The sequence below is a fragment of the Mustela lutreola genome, chromosome 6 (genome assembly GCF_030435805.1).
Source record: "Mustela lutreola isolate mMusLut2 chromosome 6, mMusLut2.pri, whole genome shotgun sequence".
NCBI classification, from domain to species: domain Eukaryota; kingdom Metazoa; phylum Chordata; class Mammalia; order Carnivora; family Mustelidae; genus Mustela; species Mustela lutreola.
In genome coordinates, this window is record NC_081295.1 from 15,047,606 (window position 1) to 15,068,615 (window position 21,010).

The 21,010-nt window shown below is 41.3% G+C and overlaps 1 protein-coding gene across 3 annotated transcripts in view; it reads right to left on the reverse strand.

Moving 5' to 3' along the window:
- The window catches only part of CCDC170 (coiled-coil domain containing 170), a 94,647-nt gene that overhangs the window by 21,183 nt on the left and 52,454 nt on the right, over nucleotides 1-21,010 (reverse strand). For all 3 annotated transcript variants that reach the window (XM_059176763.1, XM_059176762.1, XM_059176764.1), the window contains exons 7-8: nucleotides 12,394-12,711; nucleotides 7,691-7,891 (exon numbers count right to left, since the gene is read on the reverse strand). In XM_059176763.1, the coding sequence (XP_059032746.1) occupies nucleotides 7,691-7,891; nucleotides 12,394-12,711 (519 nt within the window). The remainder of the gene's footprint in view (nucleotides 1-7,690; nucleotides 7,892-12,393; nucleotides 12,712-21,010) is intronic.

The following is a 21,010-nucleotide window of genomic DNA, read 5'->3' on the forward strand; positions in this document are numbered from 1 at the left end:
GAGAAGTGTCTGTTCCTATCTTCTGCCCATTTTTTGATATGATTGTCTGTTTTGTGTGTGTTGAGTTTGAGGAGTTCTTTATAGATCCTGGATATCAACCTTTTGTCTGTACTGTCATTTGCAAATATCTTCTCCCATTCCGTGGGTTGCCTCTTTGTTTTCTTGACCGTTTCCTTTGCTGTGCAGAAGCTTTTGACCTTGATGAAGTCCCAAAAGTTCATCTTAGCTTTTGTTTCCTTTGTCTTTGGAGACATATCTTGAAAGAAGTTGCTGTGGTTGATATCGAAGAGATGACTGCCTATGTTCTCCTCTAGGATTCTGATGGATTCCTGTCTCACATTGAGGTCTTTTATCCATTTTGAGTTTATCTTTGTGTACGGTGTAAGAGAATGGTCGAGTTTCATTCTTCTACATATAGCTGTCCAGTTTTCCCAGCACCATTTATTGAAGAGGCTGTCTTTTTTCCACTGTATATTTTTTCCTATTTTGTTGAAGATTATTTGACCATAGAGTTGAGGGTCCATATCTGGGCTCTCTACTCGGTTCCACTGGTCTATGTGTCTGTTTTTATGCCAGTACCATGCTGTCTTGGTGATCACAGCTTTGTAGTAAAGCTTGAAATCAGGTAACATGATGCCCCCTGTTTTATTTTTGTTTTTCAACATTTCCTTAGCGATTCGGGGTCTCTTCTGATTCCACACAAATTTTTGGATATTTGCTCCAGCTCTTTGAAAAATACCAGTGGAATTTTTATTGGAATGGCATTAAAAGTATAGACTGCTCTAGGCAGTATAGACATTTAAACAATGTTTATTCTTCCAATCCAAGAGCATGGAATGGTCTTCCATCTTTTTGTGTCTTCTTCAATTTCTTTCATGAATGTTCTGTAGTTCCTCAAGTAGGACCAGATGGACCTCATAGATATATACAGAACATTCCACCCTAAAACAACAGAATACTCATTCTTCTCAAGTGCGCATGGAACCTTCCCAAGAATAAACCACATACTGGGTCACAAATCAGGACTCAACCGATACCAAAAGACTGAGATTATTCCCTGCATATTCTCAGATCACAATGCTTTGAAACTAGAGCTCAATCATAAGGAAAAGTTTGGAAGGAACTCAAACACCTGGAAGCTAAAGTCCACCTTGCTTAAGAATGCTTGGATCAACCACGAGATCAAAGAAGAACTTAAACAATTCATGGAAACCAATGAGAATGAAGATACTTCGATCCAAAATCTATGGGATACAGCAAAGGTGGTCCTAAGGGGGAAATACATATCCATCCAAGCCTCCCTCAAAAAAATTGAAAAATTCAGAATACACCAGCTATCTCTACACCTTAAAGAACTGGAGAATCAACAACAAATCTAACCAACTCCACAAATAAGAAGGGAAATAATCAAGATTAGAGCTGAGATCAATGAGGTAGAAACCAGAGATACAGTAGAACGTATCAATGAAACTAGAAGTTGGTTTTTTGAAAGAATCAATAAGATCGATAAACCATTGGCCACACTAATCCAAAAGAAAAGAGAGAAAGCCCAAATTAATAAAATTATGAATGAAAAGGAAGAGATCACAACTAACACCAAGGAAGTAGAAACAATCATCAGAAGTTATTATCAACAGTTATATGCCAATAAGCTAAGCAACCTAGATGAAAAGGATGCATTCCTGGAAAACTGAACCAGGAAGAAACTGACAACCCGAATAGACCAATATCTAGTAACGAGACTGAAGCAGTGATCAAAAAGCTTCCAAAAAACAAGAGTCCAGGACCTGATGGATTCCCTGGGGAATGCTACCAAACTTTCAAAGAAGAAATAACACCTATTCTCCTGAAGCTGTTTCAAAAAAATTGAAACAGAAGGAAAACTTCCAGACTCTTTCTATGAAGCCAGCATTACCCTGATCCCCAAACCAGGCAAAGACCCTACCAAAAAGGAGAATTTCAGACCAATATCACTGATGAATATGGATGCTAAGATTCTCAACAAGATCCTAGAAAACAGGATCCAACAGCACATTAAAAAGATTATCCACCATGACCAGGTGGGATTCATCCCTGGGCTACAAGGATGGTTCAACATTCACAAATCAATCAATGTGATAGAACAAATCAATAAGAGAAGAGAGAAGAACCACATGGTCCTCTCAATTGATGCAGAAAAAGCATTTGACAAAATCCAGCATCCATTCCTGATTAAAACACTTCAAAGTATAGGGATAGAAGGAACATTCCTGAACTTCATAAAATCTATCTATGAAAGACCCTCAGCAAATATCATTCTCAATGGGAAAAAGCTTGCAGCCTTTCCGTTGAGATCAGGAACACGACAAGAATGCCCACTCACACCACTCTTGTTCAACATAGTAATCGAAGTCCTAGCAACAGCAATCAGACAACAAAGAGAAATAAAAGGTATCCAAATTGGCAATGAAGAAGTCAAACTCTCTCTTCGCAGATGACATGATTCTTTATATGGAAAACCCAAAAGACTCCACCCCCAAACTACTAGAACTCATACAGCAATTCAGCAACGTGGCAGGATACAAAGTCAATGTACAGAAATCAGTGGCTTTCTTATACACTAACAATGAAAATACAGAAAGGGAAATTAGAGAATATATTCCATTTACTATAGCACCAAGAACCATAAGATACCTGGGAATAAACCTAACCAAAGAGGTAAAGGAACTGTACTCAAGAGTTTTTAATGTTTTGTACTTTAAGGAATAATAGGGTATAATAGAGCTGTATTTAGGAAGTCAAGGTTCGTATTTGAACGGGTTAGTGTCACAAAACTGTTCTAGGATCTTCTGCCACTTGATTTCCTTTTTCTTTCTTCCAAGTTTTTATTTAAATTCTTGTTAGTTAACATATAGTGTAAAATTGGTTTCAGGAGTAGAATTTATATTCTACATTTAGATTCGACACTTACATACAACACCCAGTGCTCATCACAAGTGCCCTCCCTAATACCCATCACCCATCTAACCCATCCCCCAGTCACCTCTCCTCCAGGAAACCTCAGTTTGTTCTCTATAATTAAGAGTCTGTTCTATGGTTTGTCTCTCTTTTCTCCCCCTTATGTTCATCTATTTTATTTCTTAAATTCCACATGTGAGTGAAATCAATTCGTATTTGTCTTTCTCCAACTGACTTATTTCGCTTAGCATAGTACACTCTAGCTCCATCCATGTCATTGCAAATGGCAAGATTTCACTCTTTTTATGGCTGAGTAATATTGTTACACAGATGCGCGTGCGTGCACACACACATACACACACACACACCACATTATCTTTATCCATTCATCAGTCAATGGACATTTGGGCTCTTCCCATAATTTTTGTTCCATATTGTTGATAATGTTGCTATAAACATAGGGATGCAAGTATCCATTTGAATCTGTATTTTTTTTAATTTTACTTTATTTTTTTCAGTGTTCCAAGAGTCATTGTTTATGCACCACACCCAGTACTGCACGCCATACATGCCCTCCTTAATACCCACCACCAGGCTCATCCATCCCCCCACCCCCTCCCCTCCAAAACAAACATGGAGGACATTGGGAGAAGGAAAGGAAAAGTGAATTGGGGTAAATCGGAAAGGGAGACAAACCATGAATCAGTATTTTGTGTACCCTCCATTTGATTTCTGTGGTTTCCAGCCATCCCAGCCAGAGTAATGCTTCCAAAGTGTTTGCTGAATGAGTGAACCAATCAATGAGTTTTCTGTATCATCACTTCATGATTTGGATTCTCTCTTTGAAACTTGCTTCTCATTGCAATAAGTCCTCATCTATCTAGCATCTCTGAGGCAATTATATGTTTAAATAAGTATAATTTCCTGAGGACTGAAGCATGCCAACATGAAGCCCAGAACTATCTACACTTTGAGTCATCAAGATGAAATTGTGAGTATTTTCAAATTTTGCTGAATGGCATATCTAAAATTTTATCTCTTCTTTGGGAGGCACAGTCATGGCAAAATACTGCTTATTGGCTATGTTACAAGACCATGGGTTACCTTGTTGTGCTATAAGATCACATCATCAATTTGTCACTTTTTAATGTGTCAGCTCTCCCCTTGGAATTACTTTTTTTTGAGAGAGAGAGAGAGAAAGTGTGTGTGTGTGTGTGTGTGTGTGTGTGTGTGTGTGTGTGTGTGCATGCGCACAAGTTGGGGAGAAGGGGCAGAGGGAGAGAGAGAAACCTAAGCAGACTCCATGCCCAGTGTACAGCCCCACACAGGTCTCCAACTCACGACCCTGAGATCATGACCTAAGCTGAAATCAAGAGTGGGATGCTTAACAGACTGAGGTACCAGGTGCCCCGGAATTACTCATTCCTAATGTGCATGAATGAAAAGAAAATAACTGCTATTATTTGTTTTGTAAGTAAAATAGAATCAGTACCTTTCGTGCAGAGGCATAAAGCCTCTCTTGCTATGTCTACATGTGACCCATCCACTTAGCATGCAAGGATCTCTACCAGGAAAAAAGGTTGAAGACCAAGCCAACACCACATAGAACAACTGACCATTTCAAGGATCTTGGCTACGCCTCAAAAAGTGAGGGTTGCGAGAAGGACTTACTGTACAGCTTGTTTCTTTGAGTCACAGATTAGCCTAGATACCTTCTATGTGGCATGAGCATCAATTACCTACATCTAAATCTCAGCTCTGTACAACTTAGCTTTTCTGGTTTATACTCCCAACCCCTCACTAGGAGGTGCGTGTTGTGGGTGGTTATCTGCGCAACAGTCAGCAGGATGGAATCTGTTTACATAATTCGCTTTCATAACTGAGAGTTTTTCTGGCTCTTCAGTCTCAATGAAAATTAATGAGTCACTACAATGATTTTTTAAAAGGGGGGGAAGAGACACCAATCTACCTAAAATTTTTGCCTTTTATTATGCTTCTTCATAATTTAAATACTATTTATTTAACTCTTCCCTAAGTGCTGGAGAAACCCGGAAAAAAGAAAAAAAGAATATTCCCCTGGCCTCAAGAAGTTGGAGCTGACTGGAAAAGATGACTTAAAACTGAAGATGGGGTGGGAAGGTGCCCAGGTGGCTCAGTCAGTTAAGCGTCCAACTCTTGGTTTCAGCTCAGGTGGTGGTGATCTCAGGGTCGTGAACTTAAGTCCCACGATGGGTTCCACGCTGGGCTAACTCTCTCCTCCTCTCCCTCTACACATGCTCGCTTTCAAATAAATAAATAAACAAATCTGGAAAAAAAAACCCCACCTGAAGGCAATTGAGTCACTAAGTGCTGGGACAGACACGGGCATGTGTTACACGACAGAGAACTAAGTCTCTAAGGGACTCCCAGAGGAAGTGATACTGGAGCCAATTCTTCAAGGGACAGCTACTACCTGATGAAGAAGATAAGAACATTCTCCCAAACAGAACGGCAGTGTGCAATACGGGATGCCAAGGGGACCCTCTTTTTTTTTTTTTTTTTTTAACAAATTTGAATTTGGATATCTTTGGACTCAATCCTCACACACCCTTGAAGGGCCTTGTTGGTCCCTGAAGGCCTTGAATTGGCCATTGTCTTCTGGAAAGATGGCAGGTGATGGGAAGCCTGGCCGGGGTGGGGGTGGGGACCTGGTCACGTCACAGAACGCTTAGCCAAGGCGAGAAGGAATCTGTAGCTGAGCCTGAGGGCCATAGAGAGCCCCTGGCCAGTTTGAAGATGGAGAGAGGCAAGATTAGGCATACATTTATTAAGACATTGCTGCCGGGGACGTCACAACCGTGAGAAGGTTGTTTCTGGAATCCATGCAAATGATCATAGTGCTCCGAGCTAAAGCACTGCCGCCAAATACAGAGTTGGGGGAGGGGGGTGGTATTTGAGATACATTAAGGAGATGGAATCTGTAGTGTTTAGGACTTGCTTAAAAAGAGGGAAGCATTAAGGATGACTCTAGGGCTTTTGGCTCAGGCGCCTCGAGGCAGATGACCTCACCATCCCTGAGGCAGGAGGGGGAAAATCTGTAGAGAGGTGATCATTTCCATTTGGAATAGATTTAGTGCCAGGTGTACGTGGGACATCTATGTGGATGGTCGGACAGTCAGACTTCTTCCAATGGAACATATTCTGTTCAGGTGCAACACGTCCTCTCAAATTCAAAATTCAACCGACACACCTTTTTCAGACACCCTTCACCCCTCCCAACATCTTCAATCTACCCCTTCATACATAAAACCACTATTTGGTCCAAATATTTATTAGCTTCTATTCTACACTGTTCTGAGACTCCTTCAGCTGAGCTCTCTGCCTTTGGCCTCCAGACCCTCAGAGCCAGTCTGCTTTCAGAGACTCAAATCCCTTTCTTTCTTTTACTTTCTTCTATTCAAAAACCTACGGTGTCCCATTACGTATAGGATAAAGCTTTGGGAAATGAACCTTGTCTATCCCAATTATTCCTACATGGTTCTAGAGCCTCCTCATGCCTCTGGCCTCACCACGTACCATGTTCAGTCTCCCCATGCCTCACTGGTCTCGAGCAGTCTGGCAAACCTCTGTTCCTTCTCCCTCCTGCTGTTCCCTGCACCGAGTCCCTTCGCCACTTCTTCTGCCTGACAAATCCTTACTCATTCTCCAAAGCCTCTCACGAGTGCCACTTCCTGTGTGAAGAGGGCTCCTTTCCTCACACACAGAAATAGGGACTTTGCCCAAGTTCCTGTTGAATTTCACCCCTATCTCGGTTAATTCATGATTGTGCCCTCACTGACCTGGGCCATCCACTTAGACTAGGACTTCCCACAGACCCTTATGCGTCTTGGCCTAGCCAACCTCAGTGCAGGCACGATGCTTCCTCAGCTAGTTTAAGTACAGAAACATGAGAATGAATGAGTTTCCAAGGTACAGATCTCGTAACCGAAGAGTGTCTTTGTGCCAAATTCCAATCCCATTTGTCTTTTTCTTCTCCTGCGGACTCCTGGGATCCACAAACATGGACCTTCCCATTCCATCCAGTAAAACCTTTCTCTGGTCCTCCTGCTGCCTGACTCGCTTTCCCTGGTCACCAGACTTCGTAAGAATCTTTTTCTCCATCTCTAGCCTTCGCTCCCCACTCACCCCTCAGGCCAGCGCAAACTGGCCTCTGTTCTCCATCACTCTACACCTCCGCCCAACCTCTTAGCCCTACAGGATCGGCTCCTTCTCATCACTAAAATCTGCCTTCTCCTCCAAGGGTGAACTGCATTATTTTCTCTCCTGTGAAAATCCTCCTCTTATCATTCCCTAAGGGATGAAGTTATCATTCCCTTCACTGAGTTCCTACAGCGTTTCGTCAATCAGTCCATCTACAACACCCACAGCTTCAGCGTCACAGCAAATGACCAGAATGCCGGCCTCCTTTATTGAATGATGAGCATTTTATGATCAAGAATGATTAAGGTCATTCATACCTTAGCCCTCAAACCTTCAGGATCTCATACAGAATAGGCATTCAACAGATAGCTGATGCATTTACCTGGATTAATTTGACTGATGAAAGCCCCCCAAAAGTAGGAGGAGCCCCAAAATGATATCTGTTGTTTTCTGACATTTCCTCATTACTCACACACAACCATTCTTCTAAAGTGCTATAAAATTCGGAATATTATCAGGTAAAATTTTACACTGCAACAGATGTTTCTACCCATGGATATAGTCGGGTTATTACTTTTTGTTTCTCAAAATTCAAGTGATCTCGCAAAACATCTCCAGAAACCAGCTCTCCCTCGAGGTGTGTCAGCTGACCCTGAAGAGTTTCCAACTTGTTTTCTGCATTCTGGGCTCTCTGTAGAGCTTTCTGGTGAAACTCAGATTCATTTCCCAACTGTTCCACAAGCTCAGATATTCGGGCTTCAAGCTGGGAGACCATCTGGAAACAAAGAAACAGACAAGGCTAAGCCTTGTTTTCGATGCAACAAAGTGTTAAAATCCAGTGCTCCACCAGAGCAGCATAACTATTTATAACACCAACTTCCAGATTCTTTGTAAAACTTAAATTAAAAAACACACAATTTGATAGCAGTCTTTTCCTCTCCTGGAAATAAATATGCATTCGTTATCTAATAAAATATTTCTATTGGTATTTTTAATTCTTATATAATTCCTTAAACAGGTTCCTTGAGAAATATTTATGGGTCATACTGACTTACCCTTAAAACTGCCACTAATTTGGGGGTTTCAAAGTTCAGCTAGAATAAAAAAGAAGCTCAGACAAAGTACTTTTGGACCTCTTTAAATGTCATTGTCTGGAGAAACCCTTCCACCAAATAGAGTGGATTAAAGATTATACAGTGAGTTAGTTTTGGGGTTTTTTTTTAAGATTTTATTTATTTATTTGACAGAGATTACACATAGGCAGCGGCAGCCACAGAGAGAGAGAGGCAGGGAGGCAGGCTCCCTGCTGAGCAGAGAGCCTGACTTGGGGCTTGATCCCAGGACCCTGGGATCATGACCCGAGCCGAAGCAGAGGCCTCAACCCACTGAGCCACCCAGGCGCCCCTGTGAGTTAGTTTTGATAGGAAACTTATCAGGAATTCAAGGACATAAAGTTTTTTTAAGCTTTCTTTCAATTTTCCATGGAATATTGATTACTTATGCACCAAACTCTGGTGATGTTGCCTCTGTCCTACATACTTAAGCAGTGATGTTATCATTTTAGCCTTTGAGAGGTCAAATTTCATACAGCAACTTTACATACAAGAAGGCAGGAGAATCTAATTGCTACTTCCTCTCCTACAAAAAGAGACCACAGTTTCTCCATGAAGGCCCCCATTCCCTTCACACACCCCTAACTTGCCCTTCCCTTCCTGAAGTTTCCATTTGTCCTGATAATCCCTTAGTCAAGAACATCAGTTTACCAAACAGCCCAGGTACACTCTGAGAATATTCAAATGGATTCTACCAAATCTACTTTTCATGAAATGTTGAATTCAATAAAAAAATACCAAGTTTGGGATGATGGATTTGTTCTGATGGTTTGTTTCAGAAGAGAAAAAGAAAAAAAAAATAGATTATTTACGTAATACTCAGTACCACTCTTGCAAATTGAAATAATTTGGGGCACCTAGGTAGTTCAGTCAGCTAAGCATCTGCCTTCAGCTCAGGTCCTGATCCCCATGACTCCCACAGAGTCACTGGACCCAGAAACACTCCCCTGGAGGAAACAAAGCCTTAGGTGTGCCTAAGAAGAATGAAAGAGCCATCTAGATAAAAGTCCATGAGCTTATAGGAACTGTCTTTAACTTGGAAAAGGACACAAGAATCAATCATGATCATGTCCTCTCTGTACATAATCATTTCTCATCCAGATGGTTAGCCAGTTAGGAAACACCTAAAAGTAAGAGGAAAATGTTTGCCTTGACATTCCACACCAAAATCTGAAAATGTCGCAACTTTCTGTCATTGTGCAAGACATCATTATTTCAAAAACACCTGCTACAAGGGTACTGAAATTTCAAGGCTAAATAACATCTATGCTCATTTAGAATTCCTCGGAAGCCAATGGTAGGGCATTCCTCTAAGAGCGTGGTTTCCAGCTGGGGGTACTCTTACCCTTGAGGGACATTTGTCTGGAGACATCTTTGACTGTCAAAGATTGAGGGGGGAAATGGTGTGACTGATACCTAGTGGGTAGAAGCCAGAGAAGCTGCTCAACACTGCAGTGTACAGAACAAAGTGTACAAAACGGGCCCACGACAAAGGGTTATCCAGCCAGAAACATCAATGGTGCCAAGACTGAGAAACCCTACTCCAAGATCTGGTAACACTTTGAAAAAGACAATTCAGTTTTACTATAAGCAGAAAAGCAAGGAACAAGAAGAAGTGACTTACTGAAAAAGTGTGGGTGGTGTCCTGAATTCTACTGAGAATTGCAAACACGGGGGAGAGTCAAAGTGAGCAGCAGCAAAGTAAACAAGAAAAGCGAGGTTCAGAAAGTAGGAGTCGACCTGAAACGGTAAATTTGCCAGGCCCAGCCTGAACGCACCCTTGGGCCTTCCTGTGGGCTATTACTCAGCCGCTGGGTGTGTGTCTAACCAAGGCAGCTGGCAGGGAGCACAGCCTCCTCGACAAACAGATTCATCAATTTGTAAATCTCCCCTTCTTCAGAAACATTTCTAAGACAATATATGAAATCCATTTTCTCCTAATTTTACTCGAAGATGAGTCACATAAGACCCCAGCTATATGCTTGATTTCAGGCTTTTAAATAGTGGGAACAGCTATTGAAAAAAATTACAGGGTAGAAGAGACAGACAAAGGCACTAAAAAGACTGAATCATTCTGATTTTTGGGGGGGGTGGGAGAGAGGCATAGCAAGCTTAACCAATTTACATCATTTTTCTTGAGAAAATAAACATATACAGCATGCTGACAGTTTCATGCCGTGTTTCCCATGCTGAATTAAAATAGTTTGAGGAAAACGTTTGGGAACACAAAAGAGGGATGCCATAAAACAAAATGGTAAAGAACCATTAGCTACGGAATTCGATCAACCGCAAGTCAAGGTAAATAACTGACTGAAGTATTTCTTGGTTCTGGAGATATTTCTCTTCCCCAGTCCAGTACCAATCATGAGAAAAACTGCGTTACTCTCGGAGACCTGCACATGTCACAGGATGGATATTTCATATCCACAAAGACGATCCTACACTTGGACAAAGGGGTCACTTGGGTTGCTCCTAAGAACACACATGAATTCCGGAGAATTTTTTTTAAGATTTATTTATTTGAAAGAGAGAGAGAGAGAGCTGCGGCGGGGGGACAGAGGAAGAGGGAGAGAGACCCTAAAGCAGACCCCACGCTGATTGGGGAGTCCCACCCCGAAACTTGGTCTCGCGACCCTGAGATCACAACAGGAGCTGAAACCAAGAGGCGGGTGTTTAACCAACTGCGCCACCCAGGCGCCCTGAATTTTGGAGAATTTTTAAAAGGAACTGAAAATGTTTAATCATTAAAGGAAATTGTCAAATGCAACCCTGAACTCTAAGTTAGTGATGGCTTGGGGTTATTAGAAACATCAAAAGAGGGAAAAATACAATTTCTGCCTCGGACCAGCCTGAACTCATCGAAGAAAAAGATCACAATGGAATGCTACCTAGAATTTGGATATTATTTACTTTAAAACATCATTAATTAGGACTTCGATAATTTGGATTTGATGCTGATTTAAACAGTCAGGCTGAACTTGACTCTGCTAAGCAAAGCTACGTAGTAAAGGAGAATTGTTAGTAGTATAAACAAGACAAGAAAATTAAACAATCTTTGATCATATCTGTGAATTTAAACATCCTTCTCCATGTTTTAAATAAGTCCCTTAAAAGATGGTTCAGGCACCATTACGAAGAGGACAGAGAGGAAGAGAAGCAGGGGCACCAAGGGTTAATATTTGTCATCATTATTGGCCAGGAAGCGTGTTAAGGAATTCATAAAATTCTTTTTCATTCAATGCTTCCAACAAACAATAGCCTTCTGAAGCAGATACTCTTCCAGGTCTAGGAAACCTTGTATGCAATTCTAAAACCCAAAAGCATCTGAAAACTGACAACTTTTTTCCTAATTCACTTGCTTATGATAAAGCTTGCCGGGACTGGACTGAGCAGCAAACCCTACCCAGAAGCACCTACAGGGCACCTGGGTGGCTCAGTGGATTAAAGCCTCTGCCTTCGTCTCAGGTCATGATGTCAGGGTCCTGGGATCGAGTCCCGCATCAGGCTCTCTGCTCAGCAGGGAGTCTGCTTCCTTCCCCCTCTCTCTCTGACTGCCTCTCTGCCTACTTATAAAATAAATAGAATATTTAAAAAAAAAAAAAAAAAGAAGAAGAAGAAGAAGAAGAAGAAGAAGCGCCACGGAGCTCCTCATGGTCCTGGTACGCTCCGAGGGATGGAGCTGCCACAGGTTTTGCTGCAGAACCACGAACACTGTGGACTACAGAGTGCTGCCCAGACCCCAGTGAGGAGGAATGTGTAAGTGCGCTCTCTCCCATGCCTTTCTGTGTTACTACTTTACCTTTTGAAACTCCAAAACATTCTGAATTCAAAAACACATCGGACCCCAGGGCAGGGAGTGGCTCAGATGAGGGAGGGGTGTGGCTCTGGAGCATTCCCTGTCCAGCGGATGAGAAAAACAGCATCTCAGGGGCTGCCCTCTTAGGAACCTGCCAGTGTCACATCTGGACTGAGAGCGTCCACAGCAGGGACAGGATTGAGCCCAGACAGCTCTGACTCCAGAATCCACATCGTGGTCAGTGGTCACTGAAGTGACTCTCCAGGCTCCCAAAGTACGATATATAGTTGAAAGTAATAAAACCCACATTGGAAGGACCCAGCAAATGACTGTCCTCAAGAATCTTACAAGCGGCCACCTCCCACTCACCTTTTCCCTGCTGTCTTCCTGGCGGGTCATTTCTCGGATCCTTTCCAAAACGGCATCCTCCGTGGGCCCCGTCGGGCCCCAGCGGCCTCTAAGCAGGGCTGCGACTTTCTCCCTGAATGAGGAGCACTGGCTTCGCGAGGCTGCAGCCGCGTCCAGACTGGTCTCCAGTCTCTTCTCCAGCTCTCGGGAGCTTTTCTTCAAGAGGCTCAGCTCCTGCTTCGAATCATCCCAGACCCGCTGGCCAGCCAACAGCCTCTCCTGGAGGACCCTGACTTCCCTTTCAAGGACTTCTTTGATCTGTACAGCTTGGAGCAAGTCCTGAAACAATTACAGACAGTGAAGATGAGAACTTGAGTGGCCACTGAGGGACACCAGCATTTGCTTTTTTTTTTTTTTTTAAGATTTTTATTTATTGATTTGATAGAGAGAGATCACAAGTAGGCAGAGAAGCAGGCAGAGAGAGAGGGGGAAGCAGGCTCCCCCACTGAACAGAGAGCCCAATGTGGGGCTCGATCCCAGGACCCCGAGATCACGACCCGAGCCGAAGGCAGAGGCTTAAACCACTGAGCCACCCAGGCGCCCCCCCTTTTTTTTTTTTAAGATTTTATTTATTTGACAGAGAGAGACACAGCAAGAGAGGGAGCATAAGCAGCGGAAGTGGGAGAGGGAGAAGCATGCTTTCCGCCAGGCAAGGGGCCCGATGCAGGGCTCGATCCCAGGAGCCTGGGATCATGACCTGAGCCAAAGGCAGCCACTTAACGACTGAGCCACCCAGGTGCTCCCTGCGTTTGCTTTTTATTTCCCTTACTTACAGACTTCATGGAGTGAGGATGAATTCATCACATTCCCTGTTTAACCGTAAGCTCCCCACCACCTCTCCCTAAAGTTATTGAATTGTAAAGGCAATGTCAGGTAAACGGAGGTGCCTAAGAAAGAGAAGAGATATAAAGCCAGAGCCAGGAAAAAAAGGAGACTGACCTATAAGCCTTTTCTGTGTGGACCTTGAGAAAGGTCCTGCTGGCTGAAATGCTGGTGGAGGCAAAACAGAGAGAGAAAAATTTACAGAATTAATTATCTGTTCTAAAGCTTGACATCCATGGGAGTTGACTCGAATAACAGTAAACTTTCAGAGTCTTACCTATGAGTCCTATTGCAATAAAAAGTGTCTGAATAAAGATGCCTCCTTAATACTATTTTAAATAACAGAGTAGTGTTCTCACAAAACATCACAGCATAAGAGATCATCAGAACTTTCTTCCAACATCCATTTACTGCGTATCTCCTTGTCTCATAAAGTGCATAGAAGAAAGACCGAACGCTCCAGCCATTCGCTGGGCAGGAGGATTAAAAGTAGAAGGAAATAAGGGACCACACTGAGAACAGTGATTTGAAAGAACATAGTATGGATGGTTAGGTTCACAGAAATAAATGAAGGGTATAAAAGAGGCTACCGACGCACTTACTTCTATTTACCACAATCTAGAAGGGTCCAAAGTGGCATAAAAGGGACATCTTAAAAAAAAAAAAAAAACAAAAAAAAAACTTGTTGACATGGATTTCTAAAATACATGAGTCCACATCAGATAAAAATATGCAACTTGCTAACCAACACTGCTACAGTATTACAGCCTAGTTAACTGGGGGGGAAAAAATGTTATTTATTACAAACAGTATGTTAGGGTCAAAAGCAACAAAAAAGAAACGTTATCTTCAATTAACAGATTCTATGCCTAAACAGGCCAGTAACATTTTAGGCTGCCAGTTAAAATGCACTCAACCCTTCTGCACTGGAACTAGACTTTAAAAGGAATTTATCAAAATAATAATAATAATAACAATAATAATAAATAAAAGGAATTTATCTCCACCAAGATGTTCCTTGAATTGCTATGTCTTTACTTTTTTTTTTTTTTTTTTTTAAAGATTTTATTTATTTATTTATTTGACAGAGAGAGAGATCACAAGTAGGCGGAGAGTCAGGCAGAGAGAGAGAGAGAGAGAAGCAGGCTCCCGCTGAGCAAAGAGCCCGATGCGGGGCTCGATCCCAGGACCCTGAGATCATGACCTGAGCCGAAGGCAGCGGCTTAATCCACTGAGCCACCCAGGCGCCCCTATGTCTTTACTTTTTATAAAAAAAAAAAGTGAGTATCTTTCTTTTTTTTTTTCTTCTGGTGATTTTTTTTTTTAATAATCAAGGTAGTCCCTGGCATCAGCTTGAAATAAAAAGTTACTGAGCGTGGCTAAGTAGTTAAGGAAGTCTGACCTTTACAGAAAAGGAATGGCTAAACTAATCGTGGGACCTATTTTGTGAAATGCTTTGGTCTCAAGGTCCTGGCAACGCTTCCCTTCCCCGGTCCCTTTCGATACTGGTCCTCTTAGTGGAGAAGCCCCACTGTCGCTAATTAAATTATGGCCCTTAAGGTAGAGTCAAGGACACTTTATCACAAATACAATATTTTAATACTTTACAGATTTCTTTTCAGAGAGTAATACAATAGGGGCTCCTGGGTGGCTCAGTCGTTAAGTGTCTGCCTTTGGCTCAGGGCATGTTCCCAGGGTCCTGGGATTGAGCCCCACATCGGGCTGCCTGCTCGGCAGGAAGACTGCTTCTCCCTCTCCCACTCCCCCTGCTTGTGTTCCTTCTCTCATTGCATCTCTCTCAAATAAACAAAGTCTTTAAAAAAAAAAAAAAGATAGTAATATAAAAGCTACTCAATTTGGATAACCAGTATCACCACTGGTGATAGTAAATTAGGCCCTTACTTTACTTAGAAATGACCATCTAACAAGAAAACTAAAGGTCAGGGGCGCCTGGGTGGCTCAGTGGGTTAAAGCCTCTGCCTTCAGCTCAGGTCATGATCCCAGGACTCTGCTCAGCGGGGTGTCTGCTTCTCCCTCTCTCTCTGCCTGCCTCTCTGCCTACTTGTGATCTCTCTCTGTCAAATAAATAAATAAAATCTAAAAAAAAAAAAAAAAAAAGAGAGAGAGAACTAAAGGTCCCAAATTCAGTGATGCAGAGATGATAATGAATTCTAATCCCCTTCAAGCTCTAAAACCTTCTAGAATATTCTATGTTAACTTGTATATGGAAAGAAAACCCTAATGTAAAAGAGGGGAATTTCCATGACCCAGAAAGTGATATTTTTAACCACGTAAGAAAAGTCCTCAAAATACACACAAAAAAATATATCAGATGCTTGAGTACTACAGCCTTACTGTCAGTTTAGAGTGTGCTAACCAACTGATGGCTTATTCCAGGAAACCAATAAACACAGTGAAAATATTCCAGCTATGAGGAATTTTTTCCATCCCCAATATCAGACTATTGTCTCCCTGCTTTCAAGACAAGAGCCCCAACTGTTCCCAATGAATTCAGAGCACAAACCTTTATGACTGGTAAAAATCAGAAAACTCAATTTGTGGTCCTAAAATACAGTGGCACGTGGCAGCAGGCCAGATTTCGTTTCTGGACACATTTCAGCCCCATGAAGTCTGTGTTGTTTCTCACATGAAGTCCAGCCCTGGGGAGCCGGCCCAAGGCCTTAGGGACAGCCCCTCCCTCAGTGCTCTGATTAAGTGCTTCAGGGTTTCGAAGCACTGCGCCGATCTGCTGGAAACAGATGTCCTCAGACTACAAATGCAATTACTGCAGAGCTCGCAGAAACAGCCCTGAAGTGGAATCTGGTTGCATGGCTACCTCAAGGATATGCTCAAGTAATGTGACATCAGTATCACTGGCCAGGTCCTGGGGACCGCTGTCAGACCACACTGACACACAGAACAAGAGACGAGTAGCTCCCTCTGAGCAAAATCAGGGCTGACCTCCACAGAGGAAATCATATTTGCAAAAGACAGCCACTAGAGAGACATTGATAGGGATGAGTTATTTAACAAAACTGTTCACTTTTTGTTTGTCCTACCAATGCAAGAAATGAATAATGACCCCTTCACAACCACTTTTAACCAAAACAGTTGTAAATAATATGATTAAGGTATTCAATCTACCTTCCCAATTTAATGCATGTTTATATTAATTCTCATTAATTAATGAGAATCATTAATGCATTAATCATCGTTAATGCATTATGTGATAAAGTCATTCAAAGATTTGTTTTTAAAATGCAATTGTTTCCTATTTTAATGTTGCTAACTAGTATATAGATTTGGATATGCATGAGATCAAACTGCCTCTCAAAAATCCATAGCTAATTATTATTTGGGTGGAGAACCTCTGGATGAATTATGTAAAATGAAAAACCAGTTGATTACTTTTACCTAGTGCAGTTAAAATTAATAAATAAACTCAGAAATTATCCCTGAACAGTACTCTTATACATTGCTGATGGGAGTGTGGATAGGAATAATTCTGGTATAAATATTTAACAAAATAGAGTATGCACATAGCCTGTGGTCCTGCAATGCCAGTCCCCAGAACAGATCTGTAGGGTAGATTACTAAATATGGAAAAGGACATATGCACAAAGTTATTCCATTACAACTAGAGGGCATTATGCTAAGTAAAATAAGTCAGTCACAGAAAGGCAATTATAATGTGACCTCACTCATATGAGGAATTTAAGGAACAAAGCAGAGGATCATAGGGGAAAAGAGGGGAAAATAAAACAGGATGAAACCAGAGAGGGAGACAAACCATAAGAGACTCTTAATCATAGGAAGCAAACTGAGGCTTGCTGGAGGGGAAGGGGACCGGCGGGATGGGGGAACTGGGTAATGGACATTAAGGAGGGCATGTGATGTAACGAGCACTGGGTATTATAGAAAACTAAGGAATCACAGACCTGTACCTCTGAAACCAATAATACTTTATATGTTAATTAATTGAATTAAAATTTTAAAAAAATTTGGGGGGCGCCTATTTGCCTCAGTCGGTCTGCCTTCAGCTCAGGTCATAATCCTAGGGTCCTGGGATCTAGTCTCGCACCAGGCTCCCTGCTCAGCAGAGAGCCTGCTTCTTGCTCTCCCTCCGCTTGCTGCTTCTCCTGCTTGTGCTCTCTCTCTTTCTCTGGCAAATAAATAAATAAAACCCTTAAAAAAATTTTTTTTAATTTTTAAGCTATCCCATTACAATATAGCAAAAGATTAGGTACTACACAAATATTCACTGATATGTGACCAGCTAAACAAATACAAGACATCTGTACCATAGAACTTCTGTCGCTCATAAAAAGAACTAAGGAGATTTTTTATGTACTGATATGGAAGACTCTCCAAGATACAGTCAGTGAGAAAAGTAAGATGCCTAACCATGTATCTCATGCCGTTTGTACCTACATAAAAAGAGCATCTCTCTAGAAATAAGCAAAAGTAACTGCCAGTTCTGATCATCTCTAGAGAAGGGACCTAGCTGGGGGGCTAGAAATGGAAGGAAGATATGACAGAACAGAGACAACTATGAAAACATCCAGGAAATTCTGGTCCAGTGCTGAGTCAATAGTGGTAAGAACACACACACACACACACACACACACACACCCCAGTTAGGCTGTCCCACTGAAATCATCAGCTTTGGGAAATAATAAGAATTCAGCATAAGTCTGAAATTCTCATTATTGACAAACACAAGTTGACAATGAATTTAGCTGTCTGTGGGGCCAGCGTGTTTCTGGGCTTCACCATAGAACTGCTAACACTCCACCCTGAGCTGATCAGATTGTGCCTGGAGGACCATGGACAGTTCCCAGCTGGAGATGCTAAGAGGGACATCATCAAAATGGAATGGGTTCAGCATCACAGGCTAGCATTCAACCTGTAATACAAATATTTATGTAACTGTTTTCTTTAAAATGTTGTTTTAATTTATTTTGAATGTATAGAACGAATTTAAAAGCAAAGCACAGAAGGTTTAATTATGGTTATAGAACAGAATGTAAATACTACAAACATTGACAATGTAAATACAATAATAAAACTGGGAAGTAGAGAGAGGGAAGTAAAAATTAAAAAGCACTAAATTCTTCCACATTGTGGCAAAAAGTCTAAAAATATTATCTCACGTTGGTGAATCAGGAATAGAAATGTATTCCGTTAAAGTCTCAATAGTAAGTACCAGAATCTAAAACAGGAATGCCCCATGAGGCTAGAAGTAGAGAAGGCTTTAAATTTTAGTTCGGAGTCTTATGAACATATATTATTTTAGTGCTTATTTTCATTTTAAATCTTCACCCAGAGGCCAGGACTCCCCTAGCTGATAGATGACACTAAAGAAGGCTCAACATTTGAGAGATACAGGCTGTTTAGCCAAAAGAAAAGACATAAAAATCCAAGATAAGTGTCTTCAAATGCTTTAAGGTTAGCCATAAGAAAGAGATTTCAGTTTATTCTATGAAGTTTCATTAAGATAGAACCAGGATGAGGATGTAAATTGTAGGGATTCTGATCCTGACGTGCTATAATGAAGAACTGTCAAAAAAAATTAAAACTATACAGAGAGGGCCTGGGTGGTGCAGAGAGATTCTCTCTCCCTCTCCCTCTGCCCTCCCACCTGTGTTCTTTCTCTCTGTCTCTCTAATAAATCTTTTTTTTTTTTTTTTAAACTTCACAGAGAATTTGGATCTCCTTGTTCGGTACTGAGTTCCCTGTCTCTGGAAGAGTTCAAGTGAAGGCTGGAAAACTAGCTAGATAGTGACATTTTAAAGATGATTCTGAGAGCGCCTGGGTGGCTCAGTGGGTTAAGCCTCTGCCTTCGGCTCAGGTCATGATCTCAGGGTCCTGGGATCGAGTACCGCATCGGGCTCTCTGCTCAGCAGGGAGCCTGCTTCCCCTCTCTCCCTGCCTGCCTCTCTGCCTACTTGTGATCTCTTTCAAATAAATAAATAAATAAAATCTTTAAAAAAAAAAAAAAGGAAATAAAGATGATTCTGATTCCACATAGAGGGTTACATGATCTAGATTCTAAAAGGCCATAAGGTCACTTCCAACATCATGATTCTAAGATCGTAAAGAGATCTTCAAATTCTTTAGTAATTTATCTTAGTAAGTCCTCCCTTCCAGGAACATATTTCCATATGCCTATACCCTGAAAATAATTTTGTTTCTTTGGATCTTTAGGTAAATATACATAACTAGGAAAAGGGAATAAAAACACAGAGCATTAAGTGTGGTGGGCATGTCCTGAGCACTTCATGTATATTATGTCATCCAGTCCTAAGAATAATTTTAAGAGATGGATCCTTAAATTATTTTTCTATTTTACAGACAAGAAACTGAGGTTGCAAGAGGTAAGGCCATATACCTCAGATCACATTGCCAAATGACTCTGAAGTCCAGATAAAAACCTGAGAGCCTAGCCCCTTCACCACTCTACTCCCTGAGAACTGTCCCATGCTAGTCTGTCTTCCATTCGCTACTTCATGCTAACAAACCAAAAGAGCAGAAGGGACATCCTTCCAAACCAGACCTGCCTGACTCCAAAACCAATATTCTTTCTTAGCTTTGACTCTAGCTACCAGAATTAAAGGAAATGTCAACAGCATGAAGGAAAAGAAGCTGTTTAAAATCCCTTAAGTTTAGTTTCTGATCTGATCTGAACTTGTATGGCCTATAGGAAATGCATGTGTGGCTTGTGGAGGCTAAGTGCCTACTCTTTTGAACCCTGGATTATTTCAAAATAACAGAAAGAAAAAGTGTCAGTCATTGAGAGTTGTTAAAACATACTTCAATGGTAACTACTCAGGTTTTCAAATAATATATTTTCCTTACATATAATAAATCACCTGGTTTTTTATTGGGGAAATTTTCATAAAGTAAGTCATAAAGTAAATAGAGTAATTAAAAAAAAGAGAAAAGCTGAGTTTCGTAAAAACAGCACCCCAGCCTGCAAATATTACTACTTCCGCAGTAATTCTGGGCTTCACTAATAAAGTAAGTTTCCTACCTCAAAAACAGAGCTTTAGAAAGCATTATGAAGACGCTTCCTGAGGCCATTAATGTGTCAGTAAAAACCACTTGACAGTATTTTTCAGTAGTAAATCTTTGGAGTCATAATCTTATGAATGGGCACTTTATTAAAGACCTCAAGTTTTTTATTGCACCTTTTTTTTTTTACAATTTTTATTATTTTGGCAGGAACTACATCCTAAAATGAATGTGTTTCCAAGCCTGAACAACACTGCATCATTTACAAGTAAAAATACATATGACAAATAACTTGGTTTTTTTAAAATGTGCTCTTATAGCACATTTTCATTTCCTACTGCTCATCTTCAGAAATGCATTCTTTCTTTTTTTTTTAATCTGATAGAGACACAGCAAGAGAGGGAACACAAGCAGGAGGAGTGGAAGAGGGTGAAGCAGGCTTCCCACCAAGCAGGGAGCCTGACGTGGGGCTCGATCCCAGGATCCTGGGATCATGACCTGAGCCGAAGGCAGACACCTAATGACTGAGCCACTCAGGTACCCCCAGAAATGCATTTTTATAGGTAAGTATTAACTTCTGCCCAATTTTCAAGGCGTGATATTTTAATCATTACTATCTGTAATCACATTCAAGTTATTCATTCACTGAGGAAATTTGCATCACTAATTACTGCTGTTGTCTCACTGACAAATAACTTGGCCTCAGACAGATATATAGGATATAGCTGGGACCACACACGGA